Source organism: Bos indicus, chromosome 4, assembly GCF_029378745.1.
Source record: "Bos indicus isolate NIAB-ARS_2022 breed Sahiwal x Tharparkar chromosome 4, NIAB-ARS_B.indTharparkar_mat_pri_1.0, whole genome shotgun sequence".
NCBI lineage: Eukaryota > Metazoa > Chordata > Mammalia > Artiodactyla > Bovidae > Bos > Bos indicus.
Genome location: NC_091763.1, coordinates 99,056,748 through 99,071,028, shown reverse-complemented (window position 1 = coordinate 99,071,028; position 14,281 = coordinate 99,056,748). Strand labels below are relative to the sequence as shown.

The 14,281-nt window shown below is 39.1% G+C and overlaps 1 protein-coding gene across 13 annotated transcripts in view; it reads right to left on the bottom strand.

Annotated features, from left to right (window-relative positions):
* Nucleotides 1-14,281, bottom strand: part of AGBL3 (AGBL carboxypeptidase 3) — a 119,219-nt gene that overhangs the window by 94,606 nt on the left and 10,332 nt on the right. For 11 of the 13 annotated variants that reach the window (XR_011566130.1, XM_070787323.1, XM_070787326.1 and 8 more), the window contains one exon: nucleotides 13,536-13,596. Coding sequence is in view for 10 of the 13 variants with exons in the window: in XM_070787323.1 (XP_070643424.1) it covers nucleotides 13,536-13,596 (61 nt within the window). In the remaining 3 variants the exon portion in view is untranslated. Of the gene's footprint in view, nucleotides 1-13,535; nucleotides 13,597-14,281 lie in introns of those variants that run through there. The other 2 variants (XM_070787334.1, XM_070787335.1) reach the window with 2 other exon arrangements.

The window sequence follows — 14,281 nt, the reverse complement described above, 5'->3', positions numbered from 1 at the left end:
TAATCATCTAGCATTCCATTGTGTGAACAGGCGACATTTTGTCTAATTTACAGTATGACTCAAAAATGACAAGGTAGCTATTTATGAGTTAGAAAATAAAATTAGATTTGTACCTCTCACTATTTTGTAAATTCATATAGAAATTAAATATAAAAATTCAAACAAGTAGGTAAAAGGACTTAGAGGAAATTTAGAAGATTATATTCATGATCTTGGCATAGAGAAGGTCTTTGTAGCTTTTAAACAGATATAAAAATAAAGAGCCATAAATAAGTAACAATAAACTTACCATCAAAATAATTCTAAGTAACAGAAACAACGTAAACAAAGTTAACAAAGAATCGTCACAAATGGGCAATTCATAATAAGGTAGATATAAATAGTCAAGCATAGGAAACAATCCTCAATTTCTGTAGCAATCAAGAAACGTTAGCTAAAATAGTGAGTTACTGTCTTTCTTCCAACAGATAGGCAAAATTTTAAAGAGAAAAATGTGGGGGAAGAAGTCTGCAAAATAGTACTGTAAATTTTCTATAAGAATGGGTATAGGTATGTATACAAATGAAAAGAAAAAGGTCTAGAAGGATACATGCCAAACTGAGAACAGTGGTTATCTCAAAAAGGAAGATCTGTTTTAGGATGGTGGTGAAAATGATCAAATAAAGATAAAAACCTATCTTCAATTTCAGAATATCTCTGACATGTGAATATTTAGAAGAAATATTTTAATGTATATTTGAAAGTGCTCTAAAACAGTGTAAAAAATTTTTAAATCAAGTATACATCAAGATGGTCATATACATGTACATTTGCAAATGAATGACTTTATTATAGAAACTCTTCACATAGGCATACTTCATTTTACATAAGGATGTATTTCCAGAACATAATGTTTAGGAAAATTAAAATTTGAATCATATTATAGTTGCATTTAAAGGACTGATTATTTAAAGAAACGTCAAAGTGGACTTTTCTGGCATTCCAGTGGTTAAGACTATGCTCCCAGTGCAGGGGGCATGATTTGGATCCCTGGTCAGGGAACTAAGATCCTGCATGCCACCACACAGCATGGACCAAAAAAAAAAAAAAAATGCAATGTCAAGGTAAATTCTTATGTTAGGTGAAGTCCTCTATAATGACCACTTTCATTTAGTTTATATAAAAATCAAACAAACCTTAAAAGTTTGAACTTCAGGGGGAGATCAAGATGACAAAGTAGGACCATGAGGTGCTCACCCCTCCCAACAAATACATTTAAGAAAACCTCCATGTGGCACAATTCTCAGAGAAAACTAACTGGAAACTGGCAGAAGGTCTCCTATACAACTAAAGCAGCAATAAAGACCTTCATGTAACCCAGTAAGACAGATAAAAAGGGCACCAAGTCAGGTAGGACTTGTGCCTCTGAGAGGGATCTGTAAGGAAGAGAATGCTGCATGTGCAGACCCTTACCCTGGGGAGGGAGCAGACAGACTCACAATCAGGGCATCCCAGTCCTGGGTCCTGCACAAGGAGACAAGCCCCCTTGCCTGCTGGGAAATCCACTGAGACAGAGAAAAGGGCTGGAGGAACCTAGACTCTACTTGTGAGGGGTGCACATGAGTTGGTTGACAGGGTGGAGAGAGCCTTGCACTGGCAGCTGCTGCCTTGCTGCACTTTCCAAACCGAAGGGGTGAGCACCCTGTCCCCACTCACTCCATACTACAACCTGGCATCAGATAAGGGCAAAGATTTCATCTAACTACACAGAATCAGACCAGGGTGCCTGGGTGTGATGCTGGCAGAGCTGTGAAGAGCACTGTTAGTGTGTACACACCAGGCAGTGCCACAAGAATGTGTGAAGCAGCTAAGTGCTAAACCTTGGGTACACAGGCCATGGTCAAGAATATGCCACAACTTGTTTCCCAGTGACTGCGCTCGGGCTCCGTCCACCCTACGCTGCAGCTCAGTGCCAGATGTGGAGCAGACAGGTCCAGGGAGAAGTGTGCCACAGAGGCAGCCCAAGTCCCAAGGCGGCAGCACAGCCACCTCAGTTCTTGCAGCCACAATGTCCACATCCTCAGCCCCAGTCCACTCCATACCACAACCGTGTACTGTTTCTGGGACAAACACAATGGGCAAAGGGATATGACTTTGAGCTGCTTCTGAGAAGAACTGTGGATACTTACACAAGTGATGCACAGGTGCATTGTGACCACAGGAGCACACCTGCTTCAGCAATCACCTCCTTTGGGAAGGGGCATACACTCAATGGAGGCTTATCCGACCCAACCCTCAGGACTTCTATTCCCAAAACCGGGGAGCAGACAGAACCCAACGAGGCAATGACAACCACAAAGAAAGATGAAACCCTAGCCTACATGGAGCACAGCCTCTAGACACTACGAAACCAATCACACCTCTTCACTTATCAAGGGGTCAAGTGACCAAGCTCCAAGTTCAAAAAGGAAGTTATAAAAATGGTAAAGAAATTAAGAAAGATTATCATTAGAAATGCAAATCACTGGAACAAGGAACTAGACTACAAAGATGAACCAATTAAAATTAGCTAATTCAACTGCCAAGATGAAAGCCAATCCAGAAGCAATGAATAGCAGACTAAGTGCCACCGAAGAATGAACGAGTGATTTAGAAGGTGGGATAACGGAAATTACTCAATCAGAACAGGAGTAAGTGTGTGTTAGTCACTCAGTAGTGTCCAACTCTTTGTGACCCCCTGGTCTGTCTCTGGAATTCTCTAGGCAAGAATACTGGAGTGGGTTGCCATTCCCTTCTTCAGGAGATCTTTCTGACCCAGGGACCAAACCCAGGTCTCCTACATTGCAGGCAGATTCTTTACCATCTGGGCTAGAATAGCAGACAGAAAGACAAAAAAAAAAGCAACATACAAGACTTAATGGAATAATATAAACAGTGCCAACCTATGTATAAAAGGGGCTCCAGAAAGAGAAGAGAGAGGAAAGGGGATCAAAAATGTATTTGAAGAAATTATGGCAGAAACTTCCTGAAATCTAGAGGAGGAAGCAGATATTCAAGTACAGGAAGCACCAAGGGTCCCAAACAAGAGGAACACAAACAGATCTATATCAAGACATATTATAATTAAAGCAGCAAAAGTTAGAGACAAAGAGAAGATTCTAAAGGCAGGAAGGGAAAAACAGTCAGTTACAAGGGAACCCCCATAAGGTTAATTTCTCTGCAGAAACTGTGCAGGTCAGAAGGGAGTGGCATGATATAGCCAAAGTCCTGAAAGAGAAAATCCTGTAACCTGGGATACTCCACCAGCAAGATTATCATTTAGAATAGATGGAGAGAGAAATGATTTCTCAGACAAGCAAAAACTAAAAGAATACAGCAACACTAAGTCTAAACTAAAAGGAATATTGAAAGGTCTTCTCTGATAGAAAAGAAGCAAGTATCTGTAGGACAGGGAAAATCACGACAGGAAAGGCAAATATACAAAAGGACTGAAGATCACTTAAATAAGCCAGTACATAAACTAAAAACAATCCAAAAATCCTGCAAAATCTATTATAACTATAATTAATGCTAAAAGGATAAGCATGAGGATATAAAACACAACATCAGAATCATAAAATGCTGGCAAGAGAGTATAAAAATTTAGCTCCTTTAGACTGTGTTTAAACTTGTACGGGGATTCCCTGGTGGCGAAGATGGTACAATGTGGCAGACTTGAGTTCGATCCCTGGGTCAGGAAGATCCCCTGGAGAAGGAAATGGCAACCTGCTTCAGTATTCCTGCCTGGAAAATCCCATGAATGGAGGAGCCTGACGGGCTACAGTCCATAGGATTGCAGAGTCGGACATGACTGAAGCAACTTGCTTTCTTCTTCTTTCTTTCTTTAAACTTGTATGACTATCAGTTTAACATGACATTCCAAAACCTATGGGATGCAGCAAAAGCTGTTCTAAGAGGGAAGTTTACAGCAATACAGTCTTACTTCAGAAAACAATAAAAATCTCAAACAACCTAACCTCACACCTAAAGCAACTAGAGAAACAAGAACAAACAAAACCTGATGTTAGTAGAAGAAATCATAAAGATCAGAGCAGAAATAAATGAATCAGAGACACAGAAAACAACAGAAAAGGTCAGCAAAACTAAAAGCTAGATCTTTGAAAAGATAAACAAAATTGATAAATCTTTAGCCAGACTAATCAAGAAAAAAAGGAGGGCTCAAATCAATAAAATTAGAAATGAAAAAGGAGATGTCACAACAGACACTACAGAAATACAGAGGTACGTAAGAGACGATGACAAACAACTATATGCCAATACAACAGACAACCTAGAAGAAAGGGACAAAATTCTTAGAAAGGTACAACCTTCCAAGACTGAACCAGGAAGAAACAGAAAATATAAACAGACCAATACAAGTACTGAAATTGAAACAGTGATTTAAAAACTTCCAACAAACAAAAGTCCAGGAGCAGATGACTTCCATTATCTTTAGGCAAATTCTATCAAACATTTAGAAAAGTTAACACCTATCCTTCTGAAACTCTTTCAAAAAATTCCAGAGGAAGGAACACTCCCAAGCTCATTCTGAGACCACCATCACTCTGATACCAAGACCAGACATAGACACCACACACATCCACCCACCCACACCCCTCACACACAAAATTACAGGCCAATAGTACTGATGAACACATATGTGAAAATCTTCAACAAAATACTAGCAATCCAAATCCAACAATATATTAAAAGGATCATACACCATGATTTATGCCAGGAATGCAAAAATTCTTCAATATCTGCAATTCTTCACACTGTAATAATGGAGTGTGATACACCACATTAACAAACTGAAGAATAAAAATTATCATCTCAATAGAAGCAGAAAAAGTGTCTGACAAAATTAAAAAAAAAATTAACAGCCATTTATGATAAAAAAAAAAAAAAAAACTCTCCAGAAAGTGGGCATAGACTGAATTTACCTCAATATAATAAAGGCCTCTGTAACAAACCCACAGCTAACATCATTCTCAAGGATGAAAAGCTAAAGGCATTCCCTCTAAGATCAGGCACAAGGCAAGGATGTTCAGTGCTGCCACTTTTATTCAACATAGTTTTGGGAGTCCTAGTCATGGCAATCCAAGAAGAAAAAATAAATAAATAAAAAGGAGCCCAAATTGGGAAAGAAGTAGTAAGACTGTCACTGTTTGCAGATAACATGATGCTATACATAGAAAATCCTAAAGATGCAACCAGAAAAGTACTAGAGCTCAATGAATTTGGTAAAGTTGCAGTATACAAAATTAACACACAGAAATATCTTGCAGAATTTCCTATACACTAACAATGAGAGATCAGAAAGAGAAATTAACGAAACAATTCCATTTACCATCACATCAAAAATAATAACCTACCAAAGAAGACAAAAGACCTGTACTCTGAAAATTATTAATATTAGACACTTATGAAAGAAACAGAAGATGACACAAATAGGTGGAAAGATATATGATGTTTTTGGATCAGAAGGATCAATATTGTCAGAATGACTATACTACCCAAGGCAATCTACAGATTCAGTGCAATCCCTATCAAATTACCAATGGAGTTTTTCACAGAACTAGAAAAAACTTTTTTCAGTTTCTATGTAAACACAAAAGACCCCAAATAGCCAAAGCAATCCTGAGAAAGAAAAATGGAGGTAGAGGAATCAGGCTCCCTGACTTCAGACTATACTACAAATCAGTATGGTACTGGCACAAAACGTTGATGCTGGGAAAGACTGAAGGCAATACAAGAAAGGGACAACAGAGGATGAGATGGTTAGATAGCATCACTGACCCAATGGACATGAAATATGAGCAAACTTGGGGAGATAGTGGAGGACAGAGGAGCCTGGCATGCTACAGTCTATGAGGTCACAAAGCTTCAGACATGACTTAGCGATTGAACAACTGGCACAAAAATAAACATGTATATCAATGGAAAAAGACAGAAAACCCAGAAATGAGCCCCTACCCTTATGGTCAATTAATCTATGACAAAGGAGGCAAGAATATACAATAGAGAAAAGACAATCTCTTCAATAAGTTGTGCTGGGAAAACCGGACAGCTACATGTAAAAGAATGAAATTAGCAAGTTCTCTTAATACCATACACAAAAATAAATTCAAAATGGATCTTCCTGACCTAGGAAGTCTCCTGCAATACAGTCAAGATTCTTTACGGTCTGGGCTGCCAAGGAAATCCATAATTTATGTGATTATATGCCATGAAATTAAAAGACACTTACTCCTTGGAAGGAAAGTTATGACCAACCTAGATGGCATATTCAAAAGCAGAGACATTACTTTGCCAACAAAGGTCCGTCTAGTCAAGGCTATGGTTTTTCCAGTAGTCATGTATGGATGTGAGAGTTGGACTGTGAAGAAAGCTGAGCGCCGAAGAATTGATGCTTTTGAACTGTGGTGTTGGAGAAGACTGGTGGGGACTCTTGAGAGTCCCTTGGACTTCAAGGAGATCCAACCAGTCCATTCTAAAGGAGATCAGCCCTGGGATTTCTTTGGAAGGAATGATGCTGAAGCTGAAACTCCAATACTTTGGCCACCTCATGTGAAGAGCTGACTCATTGGAAAAGACTCTGATGCTGGGAGGGATTGGGGGCAGGAGGAGAAGGGGACGACAGAGGATGAGATGGCTGGATGGCATCACCAACTCGATGGACGTGAGTCTGAGTGAACTCTGGGAGTTGGTGATGGATAGGGAGGCCTGGCCTGCTGCAATTCATGGGGTTGCAAAGAGTTGGACATGACTGAGCGACTGAACTGAACTGATGTTAAAGAGAGATGTTAGAATTACAGAAACTCCCTGCACTGATTATTTGCTTACTCGTCTAAGACAGCAGGGATGAGCTGCTTCTTTATTCTGTAGTAAACATGGGACTGTTTTCATTTCTTGACTCTTCTGTTAATCTCCGTCAGTTTTTGGATCACAGGAAACTAAGTTCAGGCCTCTGAGACTGGGCTCCCCCCGACCCAAGGAGCAGGCTTGGTGGGCTGCAGAGGCATGATGGAGGCATTCACTTCCTCTATCCTGTGCCCTAATCACTCAGACATGACTTTGGCTTAAGCTTCGAGCCTTTATTCTACACCACAAACAATCCCCCATATATTAAAACACATCACTCTCTTTGCGGACAGTGTCTCTTGAGTCTGGGCCAGTCTTCCCAGGAGGTGGAGGGATACCCACACTTCTAGGGGTATCCTGAAGTTTCTATCAGAAAGGTCTGCTCAGCATCTTGCATTCTGGCAATGGAGAGCTTCAGCCTCCAGCCTCAGTTCAGCTGATCAGTCGTGTCTGACTCTTTGCGACCCCATGGACTGCAGCAGCACGCCAGGCTTCCCTGTCCTTTACCAACTCACGGAGCTTGCTCAAACTCATGTCCATTGAGTCGGTGATGCCATCCAACCACCTCATCCTCTGTCATACCCTTCTCCTCCAGCCTTCAATCTTTCCCAGCATCAGTCTTTTTCCAATGAGTCAGCTCTTTGCATCAGGTGGCCAAAGTATTGGAGTTTCAGCTTCAGCATCAGTCCTTCCAATGAATATTTAGGATTGATTTCCTTTAGGATTGACTGGTTGGATCTCCTTGCAGGCCAAAGGACTCAAAAGTCTTCTCCAACACCACTGTTCAACAGCATCAATTTTTCGGCACTCAGCTTTCTTTACAGGCCAACACTCACATCCATACATGACTACTGGAAAAACCATAGTTTTGACTAGATGGACATTTGTTGGCAAAGTAATGTCTCTGCTTTTGAATATATTATCAAGATTGGTCATAACTTTACTTCCAAGGAGCAAACGTCATTTAATTTCATGGCTACAACCACCATCTGGAGTGATTTTGGAGCCCCCAAAAATAAAGTCAGCCACTGTTTCCCCATCTATTTCCCATGAAGTGATGGGAAAAGATGCCATGATCTTAGTTTTCTGAATGTGGAGTTTTAAGGCAACTTTTTCACTCTCTTCCTTCACTTTCATCAAGAGGCTTTTTAGTTCTTCCTCACTTTCTGCCATAAGTGTGGTGCCATCTGCATATCTGAGGTTATAGATATTTCTCCCGGCAATCTTGAACCATCTTGTGCTTCATCCAGCCCAGCATTTCGCAAGATATACTCCGCATATAAGTTAAATAAGCAGGGTGACAATATACAGCCTTGAAGTACTCCTTTCCTGATTTGGAACCAGTCTGTTGTTCCATGTCCAGTTCTAACTGATGCTTCTTGACCTGCATACAGGTTCCTCAGGAGACAGGTCAGGTGGTCTGGTATTTCCATCTCTTTAAGAATCTTTCCATAGTTTGTTGTGATCCACACAGTCAAAGGGGTGTAGTCAGTAAAGCAGAAGTAGATGTTTTTCTGGAACTCTCTTGCTTTTTAGATGATCCAGTGGATGTTGGCAATTTGATCTCCGGTTCCTCTGCTTTTTCTAAATCCAGCTTGAACATCTGGAAGTTCACGGTCCACATACTGTTGGAGCCTCACTTGGAGAATTTTAAGCATTACTTTGCTAGCATGTGAGATAAGGGCAATTGTGCAGTAGTTTGAACATTCTTTGGCATTGCCTTTCTTTGGGATTGGAATGAAAACTGACCTTTTCCATTCCTGTGGCCACTGCTGAGTTTTTCAAATTTGATGGCATATTGAATGCAGCACTTTTACAGAATCATCTTTTAGGATTTGAAATAGCTTAACTAGAATTTCATCACCTCTACTAGCTTTGTTTGTGGTGATGCTTCCTAAGGTCCACTTGACTTCACATTCCAGGATGTCTGGCTCTAGGTGAATGATCACACCATTATGGTTATCTGGGTTATGAAGATCTTTTTTGTATAGTTCTTCTGTGTATTTTTGTCAGCTGTTCTTAATATCTTCTGCCTCTGTTAGGTCTATACCATTTCTGTCCTTTACTGTGACCATCTTTGCATGAAATGTTCCCTTGGTATCACTAATTTTCTTAAAGAGATAAAAAACTAAAAATAGAACCACCATATGATCAAGCATCCCTTCATGGACCACAGGCCTTGTCCTGAAGAAGGAGCCTGAATAACTCAAAGAAGCTATGAGCCATGCAGTGCGGGGCCACCCAATACAGATGGGTCATAGTGGAGAGTTCTGACAAAACATGGTCCACTAGAGGACAGAATGACAAACCACTCCATCCAGTATTCTTGCCCAGAGAAACCCATGGACAGTATGAAAAGGCAAAAAGCTATGACCCTGGAAGGTGAGCCCGTCAGGTTGAGAGGTGTCCATTATACTACTGGGGAAGAGCCGAGGGCAATTACTAATAGCTCCAGAAAGAATGAAGCAGCAGGCCAAAGCAGAAACAACACTCAGCTGTGGATGTGTCTGATGGTGAAAGTAAAGTCCTATGCTGTAAAGAACAATATTGCATAGGAATCTGGAATATTAGGTCCACAAATCAAGGTAAATTGAACATGGTGAAGAAGGAGATGGCAAGAGTGAACATCAACATCTTAGGAATCAGTAAACTAAAATGGATGGGAAGGAGTGAACTTAACTCAGGTGACCATTATGTCTACTACTGTGGGCAAGAGTCCCTTAGAAAAAATGGAGCAGAAAAGTAAGGAGAGATAAGGCGGCCTTAAATGAACACTGCAAGGAAGTAGAGGAAAACAATAGAATGGGAAAGACTTAGAGAGCTCTTCAAGAAAACTGGAGATATCAAGGGAACATTTCATGCAAGGACAGCACAATAAATGACAGAAATGGCAAGGACCTAACAGCAGCAGAAGGTATTAAGAAGAGGTGGCAAGAATACACAGAAGAACTATACAAAAAAATGTCTTAATGACCCAGGTAACCATGATGGTGTGGTCACTCACTCACCTAAAATCAGACATCCTGGAATGTGAAGTCTAGTGGGCCTTAGGAAGCATTACCATGAACAAAGCTAGTGGAGGTGATGGAATTCCAGCTAAGCTATTTAAGATCCTAAAAGATGATGCTGTTAAAGAGCTGCATTCAATATGTCAGCATTTTTAGAAGACTCAGCAGTGGCCAAAGGGCTGGAAAAGGTCAGTTTTCATTCCAATTCCAAAGAAGGGGAGTACCAAAGAATGTTCAAACTACCACACAATTAGTGCTCATTTCACATGCTAGTAAGATTATGCTCAAAATCCTTCAAGCTAGGCTTCAGCAGTACACAAACTGAGAACTTCCAGATGTACAAGCTGGGTTTCGAAGAGGCAGGGGAACCAGAGATCAAACTGCCAACATTCACTGGATCATAAAGAAAGCAAGGGAATTCCAGAAAAACATCTACTTCCACTTCATTGATTACACTAAAGCCATTGACTGTGTAGATAACAATAAACTGGAAAATTCTTAAAGAGATGGGAATACCAGATCACCTTACCTGTCTCCTGAGAAATTTGTATGAGGGTCAAGAAACAACAGTTAGAACCTTACATGGAATGACTGATTGGTTCAAAATTGGGAAAGGAGTAGGATAAGGCTGTATATTATCACCCTGTTTATTTAACTTATATGTGCCAGTGGTACAGAACCTGCCTGCCAATGCAGGAGACTGTAAGAGATGTGAGTTTCATCCCTGGGTCAGGAAGATCTGGATAAGAGCATGACAACCCATTCCAGCATTCTTGCGTGAATCCCATGGACAGAGAAACCTGGCGGGCTACAGTCCACAGGGTTGCAAAGAGTTAGACACGACTGAAGCGACTTAGCACACATGATTTAGCACACACACACGCAGAGTACATCATGCAAAATGCCAGGTTGGATGAATCACAAGCTGGAATCAAGAATGACAGAAGAAATATTAACAACCTCAGATATGCAGATGATTCTACTCTAATAGCAGAAAGTACAGAGGAACTAAAGAGCCTCCTGATAAGGGTGAACGAGGAGAGTGAAAAAGCTGGCTTAAAACTCAACATTCAGAAAACTAAGATCATGGCATCCAGTCCCATCACTTCATGGCAAATTGAAGGGGAAAAGTGGAAACAGTGACAGATTTTATTTTCTTGGGCTCCAAGATCACTGTGGATAGTGACTACAGCCATGAAATTAAAAGACTTGCTCCTTTGATGGAAAGTTATGACAAACCTAGACAGTGTATTAAAAAGCAAAGACATCACTTTGCCCTCAAAGGTCCATCTAGTCAAAGCTATGGTTTTTCCAGTAGTCAATATGGATGTGAGAGTTGGACCATAAGAAAGCTGAGTGTCGAAGAACTATTGATGCTTTTAAATTGTATTAGAAAAGAGTTTTGAGAATCCATTTAACCGCAAGATCAAGCCAGTCAATCCTAAAGGAAATCAACCCTGAATATTCATTGGAAGGACTGAAGCTGAAGCGCCAATAATTTGGCTACCTGATGCAGAGTCTACCCACTGGAAAAGACTTTGATGCTGGGAAAGACTGAATGCAAAAGGAGAAGTGGGTGGCAGAGGATGACATGGTTAGATAGCATCATCAACTCAATGGACATGAATCTGAACAAACTCTGGGAGGTAGCGAAGGACATGGAAGCCTGGCGGGCTTTAGTCCATGGGGTCACAAAGAGGTGGACTTAGTAACTGAACTTAGTAACTGAACAACAACACCATCATGATCTGGCAATTCCACTCGTGGGCATATATGCAGAAAAGACCATAATTCGAAAAGATAATGCACCCCAATGTTCATTTCAGTACTATTTACAATAGCCAAGACATGGAAGCAACCTAAACGTCCATCGACAGAGGAATGGATAAGATGTGGTACATATATACAATGGAATATCACTCAGCTATAAAAAAGGACAAATTAATGTCATTTGCAGCAACATGGATGGACCTAGATATTATTATACTACGTGAAGTAAGTCAGACAAAGACAAATATCATATGTATCACCAATATGTGGAATCTAATTTTTAAAAATGATACAAATGAACTTATTTATGAAACAGAAATAGACTGATAGATTTTGAAAACAAACATGGTAATCACAGGGGAAATGTTGTGGGGGAGGGATAAATAAGAAACTTGCGGTTACATACAGACCGCATCATATGTAAGACAGATAACCAGCAAAGACCTACAGTATAACACAAGGAATTCTACTCAATTTTCTGTAATTAACTTTATGAGAAAAGGATCTGAAAAAGAAATGAATATACGTATATGTATTAATGAATCACTTTGTTGCACACCTGATACTAACACAACACTGCAAATCAACCATATTCCAATAAAATTTAAAAACAAACAAAAAGAACCCCAAACAATCTAGTCAAAAAATGAACAGTTAAATAGATATTTTTCCAAAGAAGACACAGATGGCCAACAGGCACAGGAAAAGATGCTCACCACTGATAATATCAGAGAAATGTAAATCAAAAGAACAATGAGGTTATCACCTAACACAGGTCAGAATGACTATCAAAAAGTCTGCAAAGAATAAAGCTGGAGAGGGTGTGGAGAAAAGGGAACACTTATACACTGTTGGTAGGAATGTAAATTGGTGTAGCCACTATGGAAAACAGTATGGAAGTTTCTTAAAAATAAAAATAGAACAGCCATATGATCCAGCAATCCCATTCCTGGGATTTATATCCGGAAATAACTAAAACTCTAATTCAGAAAGAGACATGCATTCCAGTGTTCATAGCAGCACTATTTACAATAGCCTAGATTTGGAAGTTACCCAAGTCCCCATCAATAGATGACTGATTTAAGATGTATTGTATACATATATATATAATAATAAAATATTACTCAGCCATAAAAATGAATGGGATAGGGCCATTTGCAACAATATGGACCTCAAAAATACATGAATGGACCATGAGAACATTATACCTGTATGTATGTAAGCCCAAGTTCCTTATTTATCCCTCCCCCACATTTCTCCTGTGGTAAACATGTTTGTTTTCAAAAATCTATCAGTCTATTTCTGTTTTGTAAATAAGTTCATTTGTACCATTTTTTAAAATACCTGTGAAGTTAGACAGAGGAAGACAAACCAATATGGTTTATATGTGGAATCTAAAAAACAATACAAATGAATCTATATACAAAATAGAAACAGATTCATAGACATAGAAAACAAATTTATGGTTATCGCAGGGGAAAGGAAGGGGGAGGGATAAATTAAGAGTATGGGATTAACAACCTACTATACATAAAATAGATAAAAACAAGGCTTTACTGAATAACACAGGCAATTACATTATCTTCTAATAACCTATAATGGAAAATAATGTGAAAAACTATCTATATTATATATATATAACTGAGTCACTTTTCTGTATACCTGAAACTAACAGAATACTGTAAATCTCCTATACCGCAATTAAAAAAAATGCTCAAACTCCAAAATACTCTTATTAAAAATACATCTCTCCTTACCAATAACAGAATAATAATTCCTGTGTTATTCACTCTGACTTTTCTAGCTTTCTCTCATTTTTCATTTACTTAAGGTCTTATCAGAAAGAGAAGGGAGAATATATGAATAATTTCAAACCTGTTAGAAGTGCACACTGATGGATGTCTTCATTTACAAACTTCATAAAGTTATCCTCATCCTAAAACAAGAGAATTTAAAAATATTTCTATTTTAAAAACAGCTTTTCAATCCAGAAATATTTTACATCGTAATGCTTAGAACTGAATGTGTCTTTAATCTTTAATAAATGAAAAAATTAAAGGGTTATTATCAGCTGTTGGTCTCAAAGTACCCAACACTTTGAACATCCTGAAACAAAGTTTTCATCTTTTATTTCTCTTCTTCCACAAGGCAAGGCCATATTAATGATTGTAGAGAAGAAATAGTTTAAAGATTTTTGTTAAACCTGGCAAAACAATTCAAATTCAATATAAAATTAACCGGAAAATGGAAGAAAGACAAGAAACTCAGAAAGCCGCAGACATTTTAATGGGTTATACCTCATTTGGGGAGTTTATTTTGGGACCTTAACTTACATAGATAATTTATACTTTACTAAAATGTGAAGGGAATTTCTTAGAAATATGTGCTGGAACCAGAAGAAATCTTTTTAACTACTGCTGAGCTATTTTGTTTAGAGAAAAACTACTGTTTCTCCCCTCCCCGCTTTCTTCCTCTATGTACTTTTGCTACTTCACTGCCACAGGAAACCTATTATGGTGACACACAGTAGGTTTAGAAATAGGAGGTCGCACTCTGAAGATAACTCAGAGAAGTCTTACCCAAAATACTTTCTCAAATAAACCCCAATATAGATTCTCTTT